This window comes from Natator depressus, chromosome 2 (genome assembly GCF_965152275.1).
Source record: "Natator depressus isolate rNatDep1 chromosome 2, rNatDep2.hap1, whole genome shotgun sequence".
Taxonomy (NCBI): Eukaryota; Metazoa; Chordata; order Testudines; family Cheloniidae; genus Natator; species Natator depressus.
The window spans coordinates 260,271,628-260,298,311 of record NC_134235.1 but is presented as its reverse complement, the minus strand read 5'-3'; the positions used below and the strand labels follow the sequence as shown (position 1 = coordinate 260,298,311).

At 56.6% G+C, this 26,684-nt stretch overlaps 1 protein-coding gene across 5 annotated transcripts in view; it reads left to right on the top strand.

Annotated features, from left to right (window-relative positions):
• The window catches only part of SCAP (SREBF chaperone), a 108,120-nt gene extending 82,905 nt beyond the window's left edge, over positions 1 to 25,215 (top strand). For all 5 annotated transcript variants that reach the window (XM_074946478.1, XM_074946479.1, XM_074946477.1 and 2 more), the window contains 15 exons: positions 2,085 to 2,197; positions 3,186 to 3,280; positions 10,685 to 10,783; positions 11,226 to 11,444; positions 12,235 to 12,671; positions 13,466 to 13,660; positions 14,871 to 15,072; positions 16,003 to 16,118; positions 17,365 to 17,935; positions 18,941 to 19,026; positions 19,879 to 19,961; positions 20,802 to 20,968; positions 22,218 to 22,298; positions 23,254 to 23,460; positions 24,384 to 25,215. In XM_074946478.1, coding sequence (XP_074802579.1) covers positions 2,085 to 2,197; positions 3,186 to 3,280; positions 10,685 to 10,783; positions 11,226 to 11,444; positions 12,235 to 12,671; positions 13,466 to 13,660; positions 14,871 to 15,072; positions 16,003 to 16,118; positions 17,365 to 17,935; positions 18,941 to 19,026; positions 19,879 to 19,961; positions 20,802 to 20,968; positions 22,218 to 22,298; positions 23,254 to 23,460; positions 24,384 to 24,629 — 2,917 coding nt within the window. In that variant the 3' untranslated portion in view covers positions 24,630 to 25,215. The remainder of the gene's footprint in view (positions 1 to 2,084; positions 2,198 to 3,185; positions 3,281 to 10,684; positions 10,784 to 11,225; positions 11,445 to 12,234; positions 12,672 to 13,465; positions 13,661 to 14,870; positions 15,073 to 16,002; positions 16,119 to 17,364; positions 17,936 to 18,940; positions 19,027 to 19,878; positions 19,962 to 20,801; positions 20,969 to 22,217; positions 22,299 to 23,253; positions 23,461 to 24,383) is intronic.
• Positions 25,216 to 26,684: the final 1,469 nt, after the last annotated feature.

The following is a 26,684-nucleotide window of genomic DNA, read 5'->3' as shown; positions in this document are numbered from 1 at the left end:
TCGTCGGTTCCCTAAATGCAGACTTTGACCTTGCAGGGGAGAGGATGACGACAGGAGAAAGCCGCTCTGCCCTCAGTTACACGTGTGTGGCTCCTGCTGAAGCCAGTGGCAGCTGCTTGCGGGTAACCGAGGGCAGCGCTTGGTCCTTAGGGCTCAACACAGGCAGCAGCAAAGGCAGCCACCCGGATTGCTTTGCCTCCAGCCCCATCGCTTAGCCATCCTGCCTGCTGCTGCTTCGCCACGGAGAAGAGTTTCCGTCTTGGCTCCCTCTCCTGCCCACCCCTTTCTGTGCCACACAAGCCCAGTGCTCGTAGTGCAGTGGTCACCTTTGGGGCACGGATTTTGGCACCCCCACGGGAGAGGTCGATGTCTGTGAATGACTCTGGCTGGTGGTGGCAGAGAGGTAGCTGGAACCTGCCATGCTCAGAAAATCCTGGGTACTGGCCCTATGCTTGGAGCAGCTGTTTGCTTCCCCTGAACAGAGCCAGCCTGGCAGTAGGAGAGAATAGTGGCAGTAGGAGGGAGGGGTGACGGGAGCCCCAGCAGGGGCCAGGGAAAGTCTTGTTGTTTTGGAAAAACGAACTCATTGTCCTCCTTCAAGCCAGGCCTCAGAACTCTCCTCTGCTGGGATGCGACTTGAGAGTGGATAGGCTGCAGTTGTGCAGCAACACTCATGGTGATCAGTCTTGTCTCACTGGTTCCTTGCGCTGCCCCATCTGATCCCAGCCCATGGTGGTAGCTGTTTAGGTACCCTGACGCGGAGGGGAAGAGGGAAATCTTCCCAGAGGCTGATATCTCTCCTCACTAGACAGGCAGATTGTAATGGCTCACGCTGGAGCTGGGTCAGGGCGCTGGAGTTTCATGATGTTACTGGCCTTTAGAAAGGCTGCAAGGGGGACTGATGGGCTCATGGGCCATGGAGCTTTTCAATCCAGGTGACTAGTTCCACACCTGGCCGGTGACCAAAGGCCAGCATTCACTGTGGGGAAGGAGTGGGGAGCTCTGGGTGTCCATGTCACTGCAAACCTATCCCCCCAGTGGGCTAGCTGACGGGCTCAGGAGGCCCAGGTATGACATGACCCCTCCAGTGCAGGGGCAGGGCAGAGCAAGTCGGGGCAGCGCAGGCTCCAGCTGGTCTGTGATCAGAGGGCTTCAGTCTCCAGGGCCACGGGAGTCAGCAGCACTCGCTGATCACCGCAGCCTGACCTCAGACAGGCAGAAGGGATTTCATTTCAGCGGCGGGAAGGTCGGTGTTAGGAAACCCCACTGCTGGGCCTTCAGTGCCCGTCCAGCTGGCACTCCCCTCCTTTGACCCTCCCTACTGTACGAAAGGCCAGGCAGCTGTCCTCTTCCGTCGGCCTCCATCTGCATTGCAGTGTCCTGCACAGACAAGGCTTCCCCCTGCGCTCTCAGCACAGGCTTGCTCCAGGCATCAGGCATCCTTTGGGGGAGTTCCCCCCCCAGTGTCTACGATTGTAGCAGAGCTGAGTCTTTGTAGTAGCAGCTGTACGGTGAGGAACCCGCTACCCATGGGCGCCTGCCCCTTCTCCATCCTCTCCTCTCCCCCCCCCTCCCCCCCCCCCACACACACACATCCCCTGACTCTCTCTGCAGTGGTTCGGTTTGGATAGTGTAAGGATTGCCTGGGGTTCATCGGTGGAGTTTGTGTTGGCGCCTGGCTCTGACTCCTCCCCAACTTGCTAGTTTTCGTTTACTGGCTGTTTATGGTTAGCTTTTGCAGCAGTGCTCAAAGCTTGGACCCTGGCCGAGGGCCCCCTGTGCTAGTGCTGTACAGACACCCAGAAGGGCACTGTCCCTGCCCTGGCAAGCTTAAATCTAACGTAAGGATGGCACGTGATGGCCAGTCTGTAGTAACACAGTCAGCATTGCCGAAATGTTACCACTTGTCTGAACCAGACACTGCACAACCTCTCGCCTGGTCCCAGAATAGCACGGTGCGAGAGGGCCCCTTACTGCAGCTTGCTGGAGTAGCAAATGAGAGCTTGGAACCAGCCCTGCCCCAGACTAAGCTGAAGGGCGCCTGGCTGCTCCCTTGGTTCTCACGCTTGGCTTTGTTTTCCTAGGGAGATTTTTCCGTACCTGGTGGTGGTGATTGGCCTGGAGAATGTGCTGGTTCTCACCAAATCGGTTGTCTCCACGCCCGTTGACCTGGAAGTAAAACTGAGGATTGCACAAGGTACCCATCTGGCTCTGGCAAGGGGGAAATTCCCATTCGCTCCAGCCCCAAAGGGGAGTGATTGTAATTCTTGGCCTGCGAGAGGGCGTGAAACAGCCCTGGACCGAGATGCTGTTATGTGGGAGCTGTGTGTTCTGCACTCTGGGTCTCATGTCCATTTCAGCTTGTTGCTTGTCAAGCCCAGGAGTTCCTGTAAGCCCATCAAGGGGTCCCCTAGTCACTGGGAGCCTGGAACACAGCCGTGGTTCCTCCATGCTACGTAACCTGCTGTGAAATAATCACTGGCACAGGGATGGCTGCAACATCCCCTAGTGTGGACCTTTGGTGCCATGTCTTCTCAGAGCACGAATGGCCAAAGTGCTGCCTACAGGCTGCATGCAGCCCCATGGGGGACAGGTTCATGTCTTTACTATGGTGCTACGGCCCCTGAGGGTGGCATAGCTCAGCATGCAGTCCACTCAGGCTGCTTAGCTCAAGGTGGAGCATTGCATGCTGAGATAGTCCAAGAGTCTGTGCTGGCTGCTCCATACATGTTCAGGCTGGCTGTTCGGCCCCTGGCAGGCAGTCAGAATGACTCACGGTTGAGCATGTTACCAGCCAAAAACCATGTGAAGAATTTAGCATGATCCCTTGCACATTATTCAAAGTGTTGTGCTCCCTTTATAGAGGGATGGACAAAAACAAGGGGCTCGTCCATATTTTGGTGGATTGGCTGTGACCCAGAGTTCCCTAGACTACAAGGGTTGGTCTCTCTGGGTAGCTGAGTAAAGGAAATTAATTTTTTCTAATCTCAGAAACTTCCTGTCTCCGGTAATAATAATAAGGCTTTGCTACCTTCTGTCAGGATCTCAGAGTATTATCCCCCTTTTACAGGTAGGGAAGCTGAGGGACAGAGCCTTTTCTAAGTTCACTCACAGAGGCAGACTAGAACCCAGGAGTCCTGAGCACCAGTCCACTGTTCTAATCACTAGCATGTTTTGTTTTCTAGGCTTGAGCAATGAGAGCTGGTCTATTATGAAGAACATGGCCACAGAGCTTGGGATCATCCTGATTGGTTATTTCACGCTCGTCCCGGCCATCCAGGTGTGTGTGGTTGATCAATATGAACGGTTAAGGATTTTGTGGAGAAGAGGTGTGTAACCTCAGCTACAAGCACAATGGCAGTAGCTGATTTTCAGTAACAAGCTTGGCACCTCCCGGAGGATCTCAAGGGGCTTTATGCATTCTATACACAAGGATCACGTCACTCCCCAGTGAAATGCAGCCACCTCTGGGGTTAAACCCAACAGCAGTTTTACAGTGTACAGCTGCACCACGCCACACTTTAGGACAGGAAGTGAAGAGTCCTATCTCCGTTTGCAACTACAGGAGAATGTATAGTGTTTTGCCCTTCTCCAGTGCCTTCTCAAAGCACTTTACAAACATCAAATTTCACAGTGCCGCTTTGGGGTGTGTAACATCCTCATTTAACTGTTGGGGAAACTGAGGCAGGGAGTGGTGAAGTGACATGCCTGATGTTGTACAACAATGTAGTGACAGCACTAGGTATCGAACGCAGGTCCCCAGTTGTTTGCTCTAACCCCTAGGTAATGCTGCCTCCCTTTTGAGGAGGCAGAATTGTATTACCAGAGTGAAGCAGTAAGACTCTTCCGTTGGCTATTGAAATCCGTATTGAACCCGTGCCGCAGGGCGATGTTGGGGGGCTCTGCACTGGTGGATGGAGCTGTCTTTCAGATGAGATGTAAAACAAAGATCTAAAGCAGCGGTTCTCAAACTATGAGGTGGGCCTCACAAGGGAGGCACAGGAATGTGTCAAGGGAGGCACGAGCTGTGTGGTTCTGTTTTTTTATTTAAGAGCTCTGGCTGTCAGCCCTGGATGGCTGGGACTCATGCAGAAGACCGTGCCCACCCAGGAGGCAGGGATAAAGGGAACAGCCGGAGTCCTGGCACCCAGGCTCAGGCTCTTCTCCCCCCACCCCATCTCTCACCAGGAGGCAACCCAGGCTCGGGCGGTCCTTCCCCACCCCAGTCCCTCACTGGGAGGCGGCCTGGGCTCAAGCTCTCTTCCCCTCCCCCCCGCCCCCAGTCCCTCACTGGGAGGCAGCCTGGGTATGGGCTCTCCTTCCCCTGCCCTCAATCCCTCCCCGGGAGGCAGCTGTCAGCCCCGGGGTGGCAGCGGTGTGGAAGTAAGGGAGGCAGTGGGGCGCTAAGTCTGCTGAGAAGAGAGAGATTGACAAATATCACTTTTCACATTGCCACCCTCACTTCTGTACTGCTGCTGGTGCAGTGCTGCTCTCCGCTCTGCCGTCAGAGCTGGGTGCCTGGCCAGCAGCCGCTGCTCTCTGCTCTGCTGTCAGAGCTGGGTAGTGGTATATGTACTTGTTTGGGGGTGGGGAGCCGTAAATGACTGCAGACACAAAAAAGGGGGGCCTGATGAAATAAGTTTTGAGAACCACTGGTGTAGAACATTCATGGTCATTTAAGTCCCCGAATCACTTTTTTCAAGAGGTAGAGGGTCTTGCAGGGTCCTGGCCATGCTCCAGCCCTGTCATGCAAGCCCAGACCAAGTCTTCTCGAAGAGAGCTGACCAGATCACAGCACAGCATATGCAGTGAGAACCTGGTCCCTCATGATCATGGTATGAAAACATCACATGACTATGATGAAGTGATGGAAACAGAACCCAGAGGGACGATTGGAGTTCCATTTATCCTGCCTTTGTTTCTCTGGTGTTCTTGTTATTATTGAATGCGGAGTTTGCCAAACCAATTTGTGGCAGCTTCATCAGTGAAATGCAGAGCCCTCTGACCACCATCCAGTCTGGGCAGAGGGCAGTCATCAGGGATGTGTGGCGCTGTCTGTCTTTGGCCCCAGCCGCACGTGGGATCTTCTGATTGGCCCAGCTGTGAAGGCTGGTTGCACATTGACCCTGGCCCATATGAAATCTGAAGGGCTTATGAGTGGCATGGCAAAGCAAAGCTGGGTGCACGCATAGTGGGGTCAGTTATGAGACTGGTTTCTGACATCAGCTACAGACCATTCTTCACTCCATATTGACATTGCAGAGAAATATGGGCGCACAACAGGCACCAACCACGTTCTTGGGTGGTTGAAGAGGTCTGTGTGTCGTGGTAGGCTCAGGTTTGCCTGGATCTTCTCAACCATTCTGACTGCAGCTTCCTCCCAACGGACGTGTGGAGGAATGATGTGGCTTAACACGGGGAGCACGGTGCTGGTGTCAGTCGAATCATCCTAGTGACAATGCACATGATTGAGTGCAGCTGTGTGTCTACTAACTTGACATGAGACGGATGGAGCCAGACCGGAGCACAGTATTCTGCTGCAGAGTAACAGAGGGCTAGACTGGATGAGCGTGGAGTTTGAGCATTTGCTCTCCATGAAGTCCCAGCCAATTTGCTTAGAACATTATGTGACCTCACTGTAGCTGCAGTTTTCCTCAGGTGGTTAAAACGTGAGAGATCTCTCTAGGGTTACTCTAGGTAGCGTGGGTGAGATTCATAGTTCAAGTAATGACCATTGAGAAAGATACTCAGTTCTTGAGGGCTCTGGCGTTGTGAAGATTTGGAACGCACTTGAAACTGTCATGGTCACAAATAGTTGTAAATGCCACTGATTACAGTATTCAGCCATCTTAGTCATGTCAGTGTTTTGGGTGCTTTCGAGTACTGGGAATGACTATCCTTGGATGCCTGAGCAAATGTCATCTGTGTCTGTGAACTTGCAGAACTGGTCAAGAAGGTCATTTGTGTACAGATTGAAAAGTGTCAATGCCAGCACAGAGCCTTGGGGTAGACCAGTGGTTTGTCTTTTTCACGTGCTAACGCCCTCTCCTATGTGTACTCAGAAATGTTTGTTGTGGAGGAGGAGGTCAATGACATTGACTATCCATGCTGGGAGTGCTCTCAACAGTTTGACTAGGAGCCCCGTGTGCCAGACCATATCATATATGCTGCTGTCACGTCCAGAAATATGGCTCCTGTCTTCAGGTTCTTCTAAAAACTGTCTTTGATTAATGTTGTCAAAGCTAGCACTTGATGACAGGTGCTTCGACCTCTCTGAAAGCCTGCTTGCTCGATGCTGAGTATTGACTCCACTTCTGGGGAGATGCACTGGAGAACGAGACGCCCCCGCACTTTGAAAGGCACAGACCAACAGGGATATCATAGAGAATCAGGGTTCGAAGGGACCTCAGGAGGTCATCTTGTCCAACCTCCTGCTCAAAGCAGGGCCAATCCTCAATTTTTGCTCCAGATCCCTAAATGGCCCCCTCGAGGATTGAACTCACAACCCTGGGTTTCACTGAGCTATCCCTCCCCCGATGTTGGATAGCTTGCAACATTATGTGGCTCCTTCCCCGGTTGCAGTAGAGCAAATGGTGTTTGACATTGGCCAGGTCTTCTGAAGTCACTCTATGTTGACTACTCGCATGAAGAACTGTGCTAGCGACTGATGAGCACAAGTTCTGAGGTGCTTCAGAAACTCTAGCGATATGTTGTCATAGCCAGCAGCAATGCCAATCCTAGTATCACTCAGAATTTTGTCTAACGCTGTGGCTGTGAACGGCTCTCTGTGTTGCTGAGTGGCATTCCTCCGATAGAACTGACGCCATTAGTCATGGACTTGTTGTCGGACCTGCTTCTCATTTGGGGCCTTTGATGCATTCAGTGGGTGGCTGTTTGCTTGGTTTGACGTGACAGGTGGTCCGCTTAGGGCTGGTGGTTGCTGAGCTGCAGCGAGACCGTGAATCAAATTCCAACATTTCTGGCTTGAGCGAATGACGTCTAGACTCCAAGTCATCTCTTCCCGTCATGCCCATCTAGCAGCATCCAGTGACTCACTTAGACTCCCACTCGTCTCATTCTTCCCTCCTCTTACAGAAGGAGAGAAGAGATGAATGGGACGAGTGGGAGATGGGGCATGTCAGTGGGGTTGTGGAAGAATGTACCACTACGCCCCACACCCATGTGTGTCCTTGGCCAGCAGGTTGCCAGCATGGCTTTTGCTTGTGCCAGGTTGGAGCACGAGGGATGTGGTCACACTCATTCTGTGCTTTGTACATGGTTTTGTCTTTCTTGGGGTGCAGACTTGCATGCTCTGGCTTCCCTAGGCAGAGCCCCACAGCGATGCTGTCTAAGAGTGGCTGCTGCTCTGCGGGAGTCTGGTGTGTGTGTGTCTCCCTTATCTTTGTTTCTGGGAGTGAAGGACACAGCGGAGATAACATGCTGCCCTTGTGTCACAGAGTCCAAGGAGCCCTGACGATAGGGAGCTGGGCTGCATAAATCTGGCAGGGACCTTTGCTCGTGGTTGCCCAAGGGAACAGTGCAGTGCTGAAGTCATCTAGGCACCGCATGGTACAGAGAGGAGCAGCAGAGGGACGAGGAATTCCCACTGCCCAAGGCCTGGGATCAGCTCCAAACATTTGGACAGGCCGCCTCCTCTCAATCACACCCAGGCAGCCCATCCGAGTTGGGGGAGGAGAATTTGCCCCCCCCAGCTGCTGCTCTCCCCATGCCTAAAGCAGGGAGCCATTTTGCAAGCACTCTGGTACAAGTTATAATGGTGGGAGCCTCTTCCCAGGAATTGCAGACGTGCAGGATGCCCATTCTCCGGGGCTGACGGCCCAGTGAAGGCCTTGTGGAGAAACCCCAGGCCCTGAGACATTGTATGCACCTTGGTCCTTTGGGGAGTAGTCCCGTGTCCTCCTGCTCCTGCCAGTGCCCTGCCTACCTTGCTCATGTGAAACATCTGATGGTCACAGTCTGAGGGCCCAGTCTTGCTCTCACTGAAATCCAAGAGAGCTTTGCTGCGGACAGAACAGGATCAGGGTCTGCCTGGTTCGTAGCCTTTCACTACTGGCATTCCCAGGATCAGGTGTGTCTTGGCTCCCAAGTGCCATGTGGAATTCTGTACAGAGCAGAGCTGGCCCAGCCTTTGTGGAGTCCCTGGTTGTGGCGGGCTTTTGTTCCCTTCTGGACCCATGGCTTAGAGGGTGGATTTGGCCTTGTGCTCCTGTGTCCCGCCCCTCCCAAAATCTCCAGCCGAGCTGCTGGGGAAGGAGCAGAAGGAAATATCTAGCCAGGAGATGCCTTTCCTTGTGGCTTTGTTGTCCGAGGGGACAGCTGATCCAGTGATGAATTACGCCCCCCCCATATGGCCTACTAGGCCTGTAAATTGCCAATTCCACCTGTGGCTCCAAGCAGTTGTTTGTGTTGCTTGGGTTTGAGAACAGCCCTGGCAGGCTGGGGAAGCCTCTCGGTTAGATTGGAAGGCCTGGAGGAGCCGGTCTCTCCCTGTTACCACTAGGTGCTTTCCGTCCCAATGTGCCTGGATTGAGGCAGTGCGTGACCAGCACTGCATGTGAGGGGGGGAGGCCAATCAGGCCGAGGACATTGCAGTTCCCAGGGGCTGCAGCCAGCAGGCTCTACAAGGGATTTCTGCTGCATCTCCAGGGGCTTTTATCTATAACTCATGCTCCTGCCTTGTCCCCTGGCCCTTGTCAGCGTTTTCTACCACTGACAGGAGTCTGGTTCTCAGATGGTAGACGAGTCACCCTCCGAAATGCCTTCCTATGGGGAGAAAGTTTGGTTTGGAGCCCTTTGCGGGACACTTGGTGCTGGGTTTGGGGTGACTGATTACATTTGTTTTGTTGTGGTTTAGGGCTCAGTTCATTTCCCGTTCATCAGAAAGGTTGGAATTTTTGTGTAATCCTTGTGCCTGCAGTGACACCTGCTGGTGAGAGCTGAGCATTGCATGGGGTCTGAGAAACCAGCTTCATCACTATCCTGCCAGGTTCATAGTGGTTAGAAATTGAAAAGACCTGTTAGCTCATGGAATCCATCCACCTCCATGGAAAGGGTTTGGGGACTGCAAATTGTCTGTTTGGTGGACAGTGTGAAGTGAATGTTGGAGGTCTAAGGCCAGGTCACATCACAAAACCACCAGCACTGCTGGCATAAACTGGCCTGGTTGTAGAAGTAATTGACTAGCCTTAGAGACTGAACTCCCTGCATCCCTGTAGGACACCGATCCTCAGACTGAGGCTTGGGAGCGGCAAGCAGCTCTTTAATGTGTCTCCTGCAGCTCTTTGCAGCATGCACTTAGGGTCCTGCACTTAGGACGGAAGAACCCAATGCACAGCTACAGACTAGGGACCGAATGGCTAGGCAGCAGTTCTGCGGAAAAGGACCTAGGGGTTACAGTGGACGAGAAGCTGGATATGAGTCAGCAGTGTGCCCTTGTTGCCAAGAAGGCCAATGGCATTTTGGGATGTATAAGTAGGGGCATAGCGAGCAGATCGAGGGACGTGATCGTTCCCCTCTATTTGACATTGGTGAGGCCTCATCTGGAGTACTGTGTCCAGTTTTGGGCCCCACACTACAAGAAGGATGTGGATAAATTGGAGAGAGTCCAGCGAAGGGCAACAAAAATTATTAGGGGTCTGGAACACATGACTTATGAGGAGAGGCTGAGGGAACTGGGATTGTTTAGTCTGCGGAAGAGAAGAATGAGGGGGGATTTGATAGCTGCTTTCAACTACCTGAGAGGGGGTTCCAGAGAGGATGGTTCTAGACTATTCTCAGTGGTAGAAGAGGACAGGACAAGGAGTAATAGTCTCAAGTTGCAGTGGGGGAGGTTTAGGTTGGATATTAGGAAAAACTTTTTCACCAGGAGGGTGGTGAAACACTGGAATGCGTTACCTAGGGAGGTGGTAGAATCTCCTTCCTTGGAAGTTTTTAAGGTCAGGTTTGACAAAGCCTTGGCTGGGATGATTTGATTGGGGTTTGGTCCTGCTTTGAGCGGGGGGTTGGACTAGATGACCTCCTGAGGTCCCTTCCAACCCTGATATTCTATGATTCTATGTAATATTAATTCATGGTGTGACTGAATACAGAGCGCTAGAGTAAAATGAGACAATGAATCACACTCCGGTGGCTGTTTTGGGGAACGGTGATTGCTAATTTGGCTCCTGAAGCACTGAGGTCTGAGTATCACTGCTCTAGGAGGCCCCTTCAGGTCAGGGGTGAGGCTAATTGATGGAGTGGTGCCAAGAAAGCTGCCACTGCTGCTGACTGGGGGGCAGTGTGATCTAGTGGTTAGTTCAGGTGACTGGGAATCGGGGGTCATGAGTTTAGGTCCCAGCTCTGCCACTGCCTTGCTCTGTGGACTCAAATAATTTTGCCTCAGTTTACCCAAAGTACTTTGAGACTTTTGGATGATCAGTGCAAGGAATGTTAGGCCTGTCCCATGACTGCACAGTCTCCAGAGTTATCAGCTGGGCACCTTCCGCCAGAACGAACATCACACACACCAAGGTAACCAGAGTACTGATAACAGGGATTGCCAGTAGAATACACTCATGGCTGTGCCATAGACAGGCCTTTGCTGTGCTGCTTACTCTGGGGTTAGAAGACTTGCCGTGAGCTCAGAGAGCCCTCTGCTGACCCATGGACGTGTTGTGTCCTGCAGGAGTTTTGCCTCTTTGCTGTGGTTGGCCTAGTGTCCGACTTCTTCCTACAGATGTTTTTCTTCACCACCGTGTTGTCCATTGACATTCGCCGGATGGAGGTAGGTGACGGGCACGGGAGGCAGGTTTTCACGCTTGACCTTTCTGCGGCTGTGCCAGGCAGCGAGACCAGGACAGCTTATTCCTGTGCTTTTCATTGTGTGACTGAGCGTGAGCAGGGTGGTTTGGATGGACAGGAGTGCATGCCAGGCATCCGGATGTGGGGGTGAGTGGGTAGGGCAGGGGAACAGCAGCAAGGGCGTTTGGGTGTGAAAGTAAGCAGCTCCAATCACATGAGTATAGCGAGACCAAGGACAGGCGTGGTCGTGGGTGTATCTGTGAGACTGTGCGCTCAGATGTAGGCATGCACCTGTGGACCGCACAGCTGTGTGTGAGAACAGCCGGTGCCTGGGCTCGGATGTGTGTGCAGCTAATTGTGTGTTAGTTTCTCTCGAGGAAGGGCCTAGTCTTGCGGCTCTACTCCATGTGCTCTCCTGTTGGCAGCTCGCTGACCTGAACAAACGGCTGCCGGCAGAAGCCTGCATGCCCCCGGCAAAGCCAGTGAGCCGCTCCCAGAGGTACGAGCGCCAGCCAGCCATGCAGCCAGCCACCCCCCACACCATCACCCTGCAGCCGTCGTCCTTCAGGAATCTGCGCCTGCCCAAGAGGCTGCGGGTCATCTACTTTTTTGCCAGGACCCGGCTGGCCCAGCGGCTCATCATGGTACACCCTGTGCTGTTTGTTGTCTGATTCACCTCCCCTCTGGCCGTGCGCGCCCTGCCCTGGCTGTACATCCACGGAGCAGACACCCAAAAGATGCTCATGCCTCCTCGTTTCTCGGCAGTCCTTGCACTCCCCTGAGAGGGGTGGCTGCTGTCAGAGAATTGATTTTCCAGGAAAATGTTCTACCTGCACATGTCTGCTCCAGGGCTCTGCTTAATGGAGTAACCAGCTGCCGTGTGGTCTCTTGTTTGTCTAAATAGCACATGGATAGTGATCGACAATTCCCACTTACCCTGCAACCTGAGGGGTGCTCTGCAGAGGTGGCTCTTCAGGCATGGTTGGGCGAGGGGAGGGCGGAAACCCTGGCAGACCAGCCAAGGAGAGTTCAGGTCCTGGGGGCAGCGTGGAAGCTGGCACGGCAGCATTTTACTACGTTAGCAGTTAAAGCATTTTCTGCAGCACGTCATGGGGGCCCTGTCGTCAGCTCAGAGCCGGTTTCCCAGGGTGCACTTGTGCATGTATGGGTGGGGGGGTGTCAGGTGGAGCCCAAGTGTCTGGTTTTTGTGGGTGGTTTGCAGATCTTTGCAGTCCCTCTTTGAAGGGTGAGTCTCTGCCCAGGCCTATGGGCATCAGTCCCAGGAAGCAGGGCTGTATCTCAGGGCGGGGTGTACCCTTTGCGGGATGTGGCTGAAGTTTGGCCACACCGATGCCCTGGTGTCAGCACAGTTGTGGTGGTGGGGGGAGGGTGCCGTGTACTAAACAGCCTTGTCTCTTCACTTGTACGGTGCAGGCTGGAACGGTGATTTGGATTGGAATCCTGGTGTACACGGATCCAGCTGGCCTCCGCACCTACCTCACGTCGCAGGTCGCAGAGCAGAGCCCGCTGGGAGAAGCGGGACTGCCTCCCATGCCAGTTCCTGGAGGGGTCCTTCCGGCTGGGGATGCCAAGCTCGCCCTCTCGGTCTTCCCCTCGGAGCCCGTGCAGCTGTCAGAGAACCAGACGCAGCAGCAGCGTGAGCAGAAGGAAGGGCCAGAGTCCCGGAATGGGCTGGAGGCAAATCAGCAGCCGTGGGCGCAGGGACCGGAGAGCCAAGGCAATGGGCAGCCGGAGCCTGGCACCAAGGCGGAGGTGACGTGGGGAGTGGAGGATGAGGAGATCTGGAGGAAGCTCTCCTTCCGACACTGGCCATCCCTCTTCAGCTACTACAACATCACCCTGGCCAAAAGGCAAGTGGGTCGCAGACCAGGTGCCCAGAGCCCTTGGAGTCCACATAGAATAGAATCCCATCAGGTTTGGCTCAGCCGTTCGCCCTTGGAGCAGATAAACCGAACTCCACGCAGCTCACTTCGGGTGGGTCTTCTGGGCAGCCCTTTCAGACAGCTGAGTCTGCCTTGCATGGACACTGTACATCACTGAGCACGTGGCATGGGGCTTTGTCTTTGGCCAAAACACGCCTTTCCTTCCCACTGGTGTTGGGCGTGCTGTGTGCCTGGTGACTTCCCTCCACCCGAGAGGTGGCTGCTCTGCAGTGGGGCCATATGTACACGTTCGGAGAGCCGCTTGTGGCCATCTGGAATTAAAGGCCAAACTAAGGGTGAATGACAGACATGCTGCAGTGCAGCCAGCTCACTGGGCTCCGTGCAAGGCTCCCGGGGCGAGGTTCTCTGACCTGAGCCATACAGACAGTCACTAGATCATCACATTGGTCCCTTCTGGCCTTAAAATCCCTGAAATCCAGGCAGCCCCCAGTGAGCAGCTCCAGTGCTGGCTGTTTGTCCCCCTCTTCGGGGAGCTCAGGGAGGAAGCTGAGCCCCATTAGACTTTGGAATGCTCTTCCAGGCACGTAGCGAAGCCCCGGGGGTTGGGATAGCTAAATCTGGCCTGGACGAAGCCCTAGAGAATACTCGGAGTGGCCCTGCCCTGGCGTGGCCCAATGGGAGGGATGACTTAGATGATATTATGGGATTTTGCCATCTCTGCATCCTGCCGTTCCTAAGCCGTCTTTCCCCACTCTCCCCAGGTACATCAGCATCCTCCCAGCCATCCCTGTCACTTTGTACCTGAATCCACGAGAAGCCTTAGAAGTGCGCCACCCTCAGGAGGCTGATCGCTACCACTCTTTCTTCCCTTCGAGCCTTGGGAAATTGGAGGCGGTGGATCAGCCTAGCGAGGCCTTGCCCAAACTGCAGGGGCACAGGGACGTCACGCTCTACAAGTAAGAGAGCCGACAGTCCCCCGTGATCCACCCCTTTGGCCCTGCCTCTGTCACTCAGCTTAGTTGCCTGGGGGCTCAGAGTCTCCTTGGGGAGAGACTACGGTCAGGGTCCAAAAAGAGCCCTGCAAAGTCCCTGGTGCTTCCATTCTGCTAGGGCAGTGTTACTTTAATCATGCCCCATATTGTGGTCTTCAGAGGCTGAGGGCTTCCAAGTGGGAGATTCAGTGAGCAGCCTAAGCTAGTAGCCAGTGCGCTGAGCCCCAAGAAAAGTGGGGCTGCTTGTCACGCTGTACTAGACACTGAGGGGCTGACGGTAAAACTCCATGCGTGCGTAAGCGTTCACTGAATGTGCGTGGGATAATCACGTGCAGTTAGCCAGGCACTTTGAAGAGCCAGCTTTGCTCGTTCAGAGCTATGGCTGGAGGGGCAGCTGTCAGAATGATGAAGCCACAAGGTCCAATATGGTGCAGGAGCTCGGGGCAGGAGGACCAGAATGTGTCTGTCTGGAAATCGGAATTTCCATCCTGCAGGGAATTCTTACACTTCGACGTTTGTTTCCATTCCAAAATGGACAAAAGGTCAGAATAGCAAACAATTTTGTGTAAAGTTTCTGAAAGATTTCCATTCAGAACTGTTGAAAAGACGTGTTTTTTAATGTTTTCGATTGAAACTTTTCACTCTGAATTTTCCCATTGAAAAATGCTGCCAACACTGACTTTCCCCCCAGGAAAAATGTCAATTTCAGGCAAACCTCCTATTTTGTCTTGGAGAAATTTCAGTCGACCAACTGATACCAGCCATTTGCTTGACGCTTTCAGGCTCGGGGATGTCACTTGATTGGATTTAAAACAATTTGATCAATAGAGAAAGATTTTTTTTTTTAACCCCCCCCAATTCCATCTGCCTTTTTAACATTGTAAACAGGTGTTTTAAAAGGCCTCCCAGACCGCATGTGCAGCGGCTCCTAAAAGCTGCAGGTGCTTTTCGCCCTCGGCTGCCCCCGCTGACTACCCGCAGGTGGCTGGACTCTCTGAAGTTCTCCTCTTTGTTAAGAAGCTAAATTGGGAGCCCTAAACCGGCTCCCTGTGTAAGCAACAGTCCAGGTCAGACCAGCTGCTTCCTCGGAGGCACGCTGAAGCGCTGTGTTGGGAGTATTGTTTGCCAGAGGTGGTGGCGGCGTGGCAGAGCTAACATCCTTCTCTCCCATCAGGGTAGCTGCTCTGGGCCTGGCCTCTGGCATCCTTCTGGTTCTTCTGCTCTTCTGCCTGTACAGAGTGTTCTGCCCCAAAAACTACGGGCAGAATGGGCTCTCGCACAGCCGGAGGAAGAGAGGGGACCTGCCCTGTGACGACTACGGCTATTCCCCACCTGAGACCGAGATCGTCCCCCTGGTCCTCAGGGGTCACCTCATGGTAGGTTGGCCTGGGGCATATGCAGTGTCCAGTGCACCTCACTGCAGGGGGCCCACACAACCCACCTCTTACCCCCTTTGCCACCTTGAAGTCGCAGACATCAGAACTGGTGGGCATGTAATGTAGCACGGAGCCATGTGGCTCAGTGGGGCTAACGGGGGCCAGGGGCACTGTGCAGGCCGCCCATGGGGTGATGGAGCATGATGTGCCCTCATGTCTTTGGCCCCCACAGTCTGTGATATGCTCTGGACCCTCGACTGCTGCTGCTCCACTACTTACTGACACAGCTGGCACCCTTCACTAGCCGGGCTGTTCAGCCCCTCTCCCCTGGCAGTAGCTTGCAGAGTGCGTCCTGGTTTGTTCTCGGTAGTATGAGGAGGTGGGTATGTTCCAGATGGGCTTCACAGAAATGTGCTAGATTCCCAGCACGCTGACTTCCAGGCTGGGACGGCCCGGCAGGGCTCCTTCCTCCGTACCTTTCCCACAGGAAGCCATGCCCCATAGAGCACAGCAGGCCAGCATGTGGCCTGGGTGCCAGATGGGGCCCATGGAAACTACAGCACCCCACTCTACACACAGACTCCAGAGTTTTACCCTGCAACTGCCTTCATCTTGAGTATGGAGCTGAGACTACAAGTCCCAGCATGCAGTGCTCTGTCTTGAGCCAAGCAGCCAGCCCGCATTGCATGCTGGGGCTTGTTGTCTCCTCAGGCCACACCTCTGCATTGAAAGTGAAGGCAGCTGGCGTCTGCCGCAGTCCTTGGGCTCCGAGCCTATTGCTCTGGGGATCCTGAGCCAGCGAATTGTTTCTACCTGAGCTTCATTGGCTAGGGGCTTCTGCCAGGGCATGGGGAGGGTGCAGGGCACTCCCAGGTATTCTGGGGTTTGCTGGTTCCATGGACTCAGCCTAGGCTGCTCTTCCCCCCTCAGGATATTGAGTGCCTGGCCAGCGACGGGATGCTGCTCGTCAGCTGCTGCCTGGTGGGTCAGATCCGAGTGTGGGATGCTCAGACTGGAGACTGCCTCACTGTCATCCCCAAACAAGGGTACGTTCACTACTGTGTGACTAGCACAAGCACGCCCTGTCCTTATACAATCGCTGCTTGCTAACTTGTGCAAACACCCCAGTCCTTATACAGTCACTGATCACTAACCAATGCAAACACCCCGGTCCTTATACAGTCACTGATCACTAACCTGTGCAAATACCCCTGTCCTTATACAATCGCTGCTCGCAAACCCGTGCAAACACACCCTTGTTCTTATACATTCACTGCTCGCTAACCCGTGCTAACACCCCGTCCTTACACAGTAACTGCTCGCTAACCCGTGAAAACACCCCTGTCCTTACATAGTCACTGCTCACTGACCTGGGCAAATACCCCTGTCCTTACACAGTCGCCGCTCGCTAACCCGTGAAAACACCCCTGTCCTTACACAGTCGCCGCTCGCTAACCCGTGAAAACACCCCTGTCCTTACACAGTCGCCGCTCGCTAACCCGTGAAAACACCCCTGTCCTTACACAGTCGCCGCTCGCTAACCCGTGCAGACACCCCTGTCCTTATACAGTCACTGCTCGCTAACCTGTGCAAATACCCCTGACCTTATACATTCACCGCTCGCTAACCCGTGCAAACGCCCCTGTCCTTACACAGTCACCGCTCGCTAACCCGTGCAAACGCCCCTGTCCTTACACAGTCACCGCTCGCTAACCTGTGCAAGCATGCCCTGTCTTTACACAGACACTGATCACTAACCTGTGCAAACACACCCCTCTTCTTACATGGCCACTGCTCACTGACTCATGCAAACACATCCCTGTCCTTACACAGACACTGATCACTAACCCATGCAAGCACACCCCTGTTTTTACACTCTCACTCCTCACTGACCTGTGCAAACATGCCCTGTCCTTAAATAGTCTCTGCTTGCTAACCCGTGCAAGCACACCCCTGTTCTTACACAATGACTGCTCACTAAACCTTGCAAACATACCCCTGTACTTACAAATCAGTGTTCACTAACCTGTGGAAACACACACCTTATTTACACAATCAGTGCTCACTACCTCATGTAAACATTCCCCCGTCCTTACACGATCACTGCTCACTAACCCACGTAAACGCATGCTGGAAGAAATTAACTCTCATGGTTTTTGGTAGGACACCCCACTGCCCCAGCTGTTAGGAAAGGGGTGATTTTCACCCCTCCACAGAGTCACAGTTCACCTGTTGCCTGTTGTTTCCAGCCTGTACGGAAGGGAGCACTAACCTGCAGCTGCTGCATTTCAGGTTGCGTAGAGACAGCAGCGGCATCTTTGATTACCAGGAGAGCTGGGATCAGAGCCCAGACCTCAAGAACGGGCTGGAGGATCCCTTCGACAACAGCCACCAGCTCAAGAGGATGCTGAGCCCCCCGCAGCCCCCTCTGTTCTGCGACCAGCCAGACCTCACCTCACTCATCGACACCAACTTCTCGGAGCAGGCCAAGGTGGTGGAGCCAGAGCCCAGGCACCGCGCAGTCTGCAGCCGGCACAAGGACACTGGCTACGACTTCGACAGACTTGTAGAGAGGGTCTACGAGGAGCAAAGTGCTTCGAACTGCATGAACTTCGCCGGCTTCCCGACCCCCCATGGGCAGGCTGCTTCCTGCGCTAGGACAGGCAGCGCCAGGGCCCTGAGCTGCGGGACCGGGGAGGGCGGGTACAGCGCCCGCAGGAAGAGCCTAGGGGACGAGCCTTTGGCTGGATTTGAAAAGTCCTCCCCAGTCTCTGCCTGGGCCGGCGACTTGGAAAGCTCTGTCTGGAGCCTGGACCTGCGGGGCAACCTCATTGTGGCTGGCCGGAGCAATGGGAAGCTGGAGGTAAGAGTGGGGAGCTCGCTGCCCCTGGAATGGGCACTGAGAAAGCCATAGCAGGGTGCACTCCACATTCACCCATTGGTGGTCCCGGAGCACTGGTCCTGCCGTGCCGCCCCTGTGAGTGAGAGCGCAAGGCAGCTGTACTAGGGTGTTCCTAGAACTCCTGCAGAGCCAGGTGGTAACAGATCTGCAGTCAGGTACGCCACCTGCATGCCCAACTCTTCTGGCGCCAATGCCGGGGCCGCAGCTACGGAGCTCCTGGCGGGACTGCTGTCACCTGCACAGGGCCTAGGACACACACTGGCAGCCGAGGGCAGCAGGGCAGGGCTGGTGACAGACACACTAGACAGCTCATTACATGAGTTTCCATTTTCCGTCCATGCTTCTGAGCTCAGGCCACTCTGCCACACTGGAGCCGGGAAGGACTGACTGCAGCCGGGGCTCCCCTTAAAGTTGGGTCAAAAAGCTACATCGCTCGGGGTGTGAAAAATCCCCACCGCGGACTGGCAGAGCCGGGCCGCCCTGGCCCCCGTGGAGCCGTGGGTCGGTCGTCAGTGCAGCTGCCATTGCTCTGGGAGGTGGTGTTCCCACAGCGACGGAAGAACCCGCTCATCGGCATGCCTGCAACTATGCTGCAGGGTGACGGCAGCTCAGCTGCGCTCCGTAGTCGGGCTGGTGTAGTCTGCATAGCACAGCCGTGCCCTGAACTTCTAAACCTTGTCTCCGGGCCGCCTCACAAGATTGCTTCAAAATCTGGTACAAATCAGTCTCTGCTGCGAACAGGAACAGCAGTGGGGCCGGGCCCCAGGACTGGACTAGCAGGGAGTGCTGCAGGGCAGGACTGAGATGGGTTGGGGGATCCAGCTATTGTGATTTCACGGGCCCAGCTCTCAGGGGGCCTGGCCACAGCCAGCATTATTGTTACTATCATTTTAAATTCCAAACCGCTTAAATTCTCCCTGGCCAGCTGCTCTGCCTCGGCTCCCTGTAACTACGCCTCTCTTCCAGGTGTGGGATGCCATCGAGGGGACCTTACGATGCAGTAACGAGGAGGGTCAGTCCGGAATCACAGCACTCGTCTTCCTGAACAACAGGTAACGGACTGAGCCTCTGACGCTCCCTCCCCAGGGATCTCACCCGGGAGGAGGCTGGGAAGGCAGGAGCCCAGCTGTGTGGGTCCAGGGGAGTTGATGCAGGCAGCTCCAGGTCATGGTGGACAGAGCTGTGAGCTCCCCTTTCTGGCCTGCACCCCTGAAACTCTGGCTGAGAGCGGTGGGTTGCCAACAGTCCCTCATTATAAGGGGCGTCCCTTATTTCTTCATCTCCATACAACAAGATCGGGAGCAGCTGAGTGCTGCAAAAAGCAGCAAGAAATACCCCTGGCAAATGCAGCTGAGTCCTGCTTAGTGGTGTTAATAATAGCAGGAGATGGGGTAGGGCGGGGTGCTAAGAAAACACTCCCTTCTTTTTGAAATGCAGTGTTGGCAATCCTAAAGCTCTTGGTACCCATGTGCCCAGTAGCCTCTTCTCCCCCACTTATTTAATCTCACTACCGGGTGCTGAATGGTTCAGGAGACAGGTATAAAGAGCCTTTCCCTAGGTCCCCAGCTCCCATCCAGCCCAGCCGGGTGCCAGTCGAGCTGTTCCCATCTGTCAGCTGTTCGGTGGCTTGGTCTCAGTCTGGTTTTCAGGGGACAAGTGTCCTCATCACAAAAGCCACCACCCAGGACTATGTCCCCATGCTGGCAGACTGGGGCCTGGAGACTGACTCCCCCACTGCCCCTCTTCAGGTGGTGGCTGGGTCACATGAGTGCTGGGAGCCAGGGAAATCTGGGTGTTTGTCCTTATCTGCAGCTGGAGTCGTCCAGCCTCCAGGGCTGCCACCCCAGCTCCTGTGGGGACAGAGAAGAGGCCTCTCCTCACCTTTGTCTATTTCTCTCTCCCAGGATTGTAGCTGCCAGGCTGAACGGCTCCTTGGATTTCTTCTCTTTAGAAACCCATTCATCCTACAACCACCTGCAGTTCCGAGGTGAGCGAGCGCCTGGGAGGGAAAACGGCCCAGATCTGTAAAAGAATTCAGGTGCCAAACTCCCACTGATTTCAATGGCACTGAGATACCTCAGTACCTTCAAGGATCTGGGTCTGTGGCACTGATCCAACAGACAGAGCACTGGAGCGGGACTCGTGAGACACGAGTTCTGTTCCCAGCTCTGCCGTGTGCCTCTGTGGCCCTTCCGACCCTTTGTCTGTCTTGTCCAGTTAGACTGTGAGCTTTTCGGACTAGGGCCTGTCTGTCCCTGGGAGTTTGTTCAGTGGCCCTGATCTCAGCTGGAGCCTGGAGGTGCCACTGCTCTGGGATAACGAGCCAGCCCAGCCCCCTGCCAGTGCATGATAGTTCCCTCCACTTGGGAGTGGGCTGGTGGGGAGGGGAGCTGTGGTGGGATGAATGGCCTCTGAACTGTAGCCGTTGGGGGCTGGGTACTGCACAGTCCGTGCAGAGAGGTGAAGATCTGAACAGGTCGTGGGCACAGCCCTTCCTTCTCGGAGGCAGGTCCCTGTGCTGGACCTGCCTGCTGGGTAATCCCAGGGCAGTGGTCTCCAGCAGCAGATTTACTCAGAAGTGGCCACGGATTTGGGGGCCCACCTGGAGCTCTCCAGGCCTACCTTTCTGAGGTGCTGAGCACTGCAGCTTCCGATGGCCTCCACTGGAGCAATGGGTGCCCGGCTGTGCTGAAAGTCAGACACCAGGCGTCTCAGGTTGGGCCTCCAAAATGGGGGCACCCACCCTCCGTGGCCACTCTTGGGCGTGCTGGCCCATGCGTGGAAGGCCGCAGTGCCCACCACCCCCGCTGTGTGTGTGTTCCCCCAGGAACCCCGAGCAGGAGCAGCATCCCATCCTCCCCCATGTGCAGCAGCAATGACCTCATCATCTGCCAGCTGACCCACACAGTGCCCTGCGCCCATCAGAAGCCAATCACGGCACTGAAGGCTGCGGCCGGGCGACTGGTGACAGGCAGCCAGGACCATACTCTGAAAGTAAGTGCTCCACTGCCGTGGGTCTCCCCAGCAGGCCATGGGCTGGCGGGGCAGGTGTGGGTAGGCTGTTAGTATGGGGCGGGGCTGTTAGCACATGAGCGTCTGTCATGGGGGTGATGGGTTGGTAGGCACACGTGTGTGGAGAGGAGTACACGTGTGGGGGCATGTCCTTGTGTGGAGAGGAGTACACATAAGGGTGTGTCAATGTGCGGAGCACAGTACACATGGGGGGCATGTCCATGTGTGACACAGAGTACACATGGGGGGGCGTGTCCATTTGTGGAGCAGAGTACACATGTACGAGTCGTGTCTGTGCGGAGTGGAGTACACGTGTACGAGGCATATTCATGTGCAGATCGGCGTACACGTGCAGGGGGATGTTTCTGTGTGGAGCGGAGTACACGTGTACAGGGTGTGTCCATGTGCGGAGGGGAGTACATGTGTATGGGGGCATGTCAGTGGCAGAGTACACACGTACAGGGCGTGTCTGTGTGCGGAGTGGAGTGCAGGTGCACGAGGCGTGTCCATGTGCAGAGTGGCATACACATGTATGGGGCATGTCTGTGTGCGGAGCGGAGTACACGTTAGGGGCATGTCTGCATAGCAGAGTACACGTGTAGGGGGCGTGTCTGAATGGAGTACATGTGTTATGGGGCATGTCCATGTGCGGAGGGGAGTACATGTGTACGGGGCATGTCCGTGTGTGGAGCCCCTTCCTCACCACCAGGTCCCTTCCCCATCTCCCCCCCTCTGTTTCACCGGCAGCGTGGTGTTAACACGCCGGTTTGGCTTACTCCCTTGGTGCACTAGTGTCTTCACGGAGATCGCCCAGCGGAGGGAGCTCCAGGGCCTGGCGGTGATGTCAGCCTGGCGTCCCCCCTCGCCCTCAGTGACCCCCAAGGGCAGAGCGTTCTCCAGGCAGCACCTGGGTGCCAGGGGAGGCCAGAGGCAGAGCCGCAGCTGGCAGCTCTCATGGCCCAGGCCACATTTCTAGATAGACGCAGCAGGAGCCATGACCCAGGGGGTCAGCGAGGTGCTCTGGCCTGCAAACCCCCCTGGACCGGGGCCATGGGCAGAAGGGCAATGCCAGCGTCCACCTGCGGAATCTGGAGGGCAGTGGATTGGACTCATTCTGCCAAGCCAACTTGATCGGTGCACTGCCCGCACACGTACACTCCCCATACATGTCTCTGAACCACCCACCCCGCTAGAGCAGCAGGGCTCAGGCTGTGTTCTCACTCCCCTGCAGGTGTATCGGCTGGAAGATTCGTGCTGCTTGTTTACACTGCAGGGTCACTCAGGAGCAATCACAGCTGTGTATATAGACCAGGTACGACCCTGAGGCCTTGAACGGGGAGACCAGTGCTGTGCGCCTAGCTCGGGGCATGGGCAGGGTTCAGGGCCTCCCCTCAGTGGGCTACATTACGGCAAGCAGCCAGCTGGCGCGCTAGGAGATGAGGGTCGGGCTCACCCTCCCAGCCAGAGCACTGCTTGCTTCAGGCAGGGGATCCCTGTTCCTACAGGTGGCACTTTCTGGGTTGTTTGCCCTTCCCGTTAGCAGCTGGCTTGGCCCCGAGTGCCCAGGCTGGCAGGTGTGATGGGGCTGCAGCTCTGAGGGGGTCCTGGGCGGGGGACCAAATCCCTGGCATAACGCTAACGAAGGCAGCGGCTCTGACATCAGAGAGTCACATCAAGATGAGTTTGGCCCAGTGGTGCCTTTTCTACCCCGCTGTGGGAAGTTCTGCCCCGATGGGAGTTGGCCTTCACCAAAGGGGGCAGACTGTTTAGCTGGGCTCATCTCCCTGGGAGCACCCCCAGGGCTGCCGTGTGTAGGGATGGGCACAGGCTGGACACCGTGCCAGGCCCTCTGCAGCCCGTCCGGGCCGGAGCTGTCTGCTGGAGGCCTGGCACGGTGACTTGCTGCAAACCTGGCTTTAACAACAGACGGTGTGCTTTGCAACCCCACAGTAACAAACGGGAGCCCCTCTGTCCCCCTCTGCTGGCCCGGTCCTCCTCTGACCTGTAGGCAGTAAGGGGAATGTGCCAGACGCCAGCCTTGCCCCAGCAGTATGCGTTACGGGCCTAGCCACAGAGACCATGGCTCTTTAAAGCCTAGGGGAGGGTGTTGCTCTGAGCACTGGGAGGCGCCTGGATGGGAACCCCGTTGTCCCGGGTAGGACTGCTTGCGAGCCGTGCTGCAGTGCCCCCTGCAGTACCAGGGGACGGACGAAGGGGAGGGCTTCCCCAGGGATCACTGCTCAGTCTCTTGGCCCATGTCCTTGCAGACAATGGGGCTAGCAAGCGGGGGCCAGGATGGCGCTATCTGCCTTTGGGATGTGCTGACAGGAAGCAGGGTCAGTCACATGTACGCCCACCGCGGGGATGTCACCTCGCTGACCTGCACCACCTCCTGCGTGATCAGCAGTGGCTTGGATGACGTGATCAGCATCTGGGACCGAAGCTCCGGGATCAAACTCTATTCCATTCAGCAGGCAGGTGCAGGGCCCAGGCCCAGCCGGGAGCTACAGACGCCCCTGATCCGTGGGGAGCTTTGTGGGGTGTGTGTCTGCTGGGGGTGGGGTTAGTTCCGTGGTCAGATCGCTGCGGGGGCTTCCTTGTTCCAAGGCAGAGGCTGCGCAAGCTCTGGCAGGAGCTGGGAGTATCCAGGACAGCCGCGCCTGCCTAGCCTGGCTCAGGCCCCTCACTGCCCTAGCTCCGACAGCGTTTGCCAGCCAGCAGGGTGCGGGAGGTAGGGGCTGAGGAGCCGTGTGGGCAGGGCAGGACCTGCCCCAAGGCGGGGAGTGGAGGTGCATGGAGTCGGCTGTGGAGAGCCTGGACCCTGCCGTCGGCAGCAGAATCCCAGGTGCTGAAATGAGTCATGTCCCCTCCCCCGTTCCCCCCCCCCCGCTCCCCGAGGCAGGGCATTTCCCCCCATCGGGCAGAGGAGAGCTAAGACCAGACTAGGATGAACAGATGGAAATCAGCCTTGTGGAGCTGGACCAAGGGACCTGCTCGAGGCCCCATGGGGAGGCCGGCAGGGCAGAACACTGAGGTCGGGTCTCAGGCCAGTTGCTGAATCCCCAACCAGGCTCCCCCAGCTCCCCCACTGCCCTTCAGCCCTGCCTGCAGCGCCCCCTGCTGCTCCAGCGCTTAGCCTGTAGGACGGGGCAGCTGGGCCCAGCCCTGGGCCTGACAAAGGTGTGTCCGGCAGTGGCAGCCAAGAGGCCATGGGCACGTGGACACTCATCCCTGGAGGTGGCCCCTCCAGCGCAGGGGGATGCACTGATGGGGATGGCTGGGCCTGTCCTGGACCCGTGGCCCCAGGGCTCAATCCAGCACCTTTCCCTCCCTGAGACCAGCTGTCCTTGGCTGGCAGGCGCTGTCTCTGATGCTCTCCCCTCTGTTCCCGGCGCAGGACCTGGGGTGCGGGGCTAGCCTGGGGGTGATCTCCGATAACCTGCTGGTGACGGGAGGCCAGGGCTGCGTCTCCTTCTGGGACATCGGCTACGGCGACCTGCTGCAGACCGTCTATTTGGGGAAGAGCAACGAGTCGCAGCCGGCCCGGCAGATCCTGGTGCTGGAGAACGCCGCCATCGTCTGCAACTTCGGCAGCGAACTCAGCCTGGTCTACGTGCCCTCGGTGCTGGAGAAACTGGACTGAGGGGGTGGAGCTGGGCCCTGCGGGCCACCGTATCTGAGTTCTGATTGGTTGGCGCCTAGGGTGGGAGGACAGGGCAGGAGCTCCAGGGGGGTTCCCAGGAGAGAGCCTGCTTCTCCATCCCTTCTTCCCCGTCCCCAGCTCCTTGGATCCCAGGCGCTCCCCCTGCAGCTGCCTGGGTGGGGCAGAGCCCTGCTCTGCCTGTGTCCCCCCACCCGAGGCATCCTCCCGCCCTGCTCTTGCTCCGCAGGTCCGTTCTTCCCTTGGGGCTGCGGCTGAGCTCAGTGGGGATGGGACCCAGCTCATGGATCTGCAGTCCCCCGTGGGGCAGGAAGCTGGTGCTGTCACCAGCTGGAGGGATGCCCTGGGGGAGCTACCAGCTGCCGCAGTGGGGAATGTGTGTCTGGTGCTCGGTGCTGAGTGCCAGCAGCCCCGGCACATCTTTGGCTGCGTTGCACTGCAGGTGGCCAGAAAACCGAGGAGCAGTCTGTGGGATGGGGCTTAACAGAGCCTGGTACGTGCAGTGCTATGGGGAGCATGGGGGCCCAGTGCCCATGGGGCTGAGACAGTAGAGAGGGGAACTCCTGCTACAGCTGGGGAGGGGGCTGCGGGCAGGGTGGGGGGAGCCTAGTGGTCTGATTGCAGGATGGGGAGCCTGGCCCTGCTGTGTCCAACACCTGGCTTGGCTGCTGCCTCCAGCAGGGGCCTGGGGCTCTCTGTGGGATGTTTCTGTAGCTGTGAAGCAGGTTAACCCTGCCCTGCCCCCTGGAGACTGGAAAGCCTGGAGAGTGTAGCCCAGTGCTTGGGGGGGTGGGGCGTTGCCCAGGTCAGCCACAGGGCCCTCCAGTGTGAGGAGAGGGAGTCCGTGCTGGCATTGCTATTAGGGTGGCCATAGCCCCACTGTGCGAGGTGCTGTACAGACACAGGTGCCAGGCCCTGGTTCCCTCTACCAGCAAGGCCTGTGCCCTGAAGGGCAGGGCAGGGGCCGCGTATGTTACAGCGTGTCCCCGTAAGGTGGGCCCTGGTTCAAATGAAATCCTGCCCATGGCCAACAGGCATTTCCCTGCAGTGAATAAGGGCAGCCTAGATCCTAGAGGGGATGGGCCTCAGCCCCCGCCCCCCTTGTGTCCTGGCTGGCATTCAATGCCCACCACCCCTGTGCTTCCCCAGTGCTGCTTGCAGGTGCAGGCCCTGCCCAGGGAGGGGTGCCGGGGCCAGAGCCGCCATCTGTGGGCAGGGGCTCGCTCGCCCTGGGGGGATCCCCTGCTCACCTGGCTTGGGCTGTGACAGCGTGCAGGATGGGCTGTGGGCAGGAGGGGTGTGTGTGTTAATTTACTGGCTGCTGTAGCTCAATCAGGCGCCATTAACCAGCTCCTGCACTCGCTTGGTCACAGAAGGGGGGCTGGGGCAGCGCTGGTGGCTGATTGGGCAGCGGGCGAAAACAGAAGCTGACCGCCAGCCCCCCTGCATTAGCACTGGGCTCCGTCTCCCTGCCTCAGAACGAGAAGGGTGTGTTGGACTCTGCCCTCAGCCCTGCCCCGGAGAGCCCTATACGCCCACATCACGTGCCCTATTTATTGTTATGCTGTATATACTTATTTATTATGGTGGATGAGCCGCGGGCGGCCTGTAGCCCGTGGCCAGTGCTGCCTCAACTGCAGCAAATGCCGGCAGCTCCCTGCTGCTCTGGGGCACCAGGAGCCTGGTTCCAGGGCAGCCCAGAGCAGAGCCCTGGCATGAGCAGGGGGGCAGCTGAACCCTCTGGCTGCTGGCACAATAAAGGAGTGTGCGTAGGGCAGGACATGCACACAAAGGCTGGGAACTGGCTCTTGGAACCCTCTGCCCCCACTCACCCCCAAGTAAGTGGTTGGCTTTGTTGGATTCTGGAGGAGGGAGGCTGCACCATTGCCACCTGCTTGGGGGCCAGCCATTGAGATTTCCTGACCCCACAGGCAGGGCCCCTCCATGCAGACACCAGCTGGGCTGTGAAGCCCTCTCCAGGGGAGATGACACCGGGAGCATGGCTGCAGGTCCAACAGCCAGCACGTGCAGTGGGAC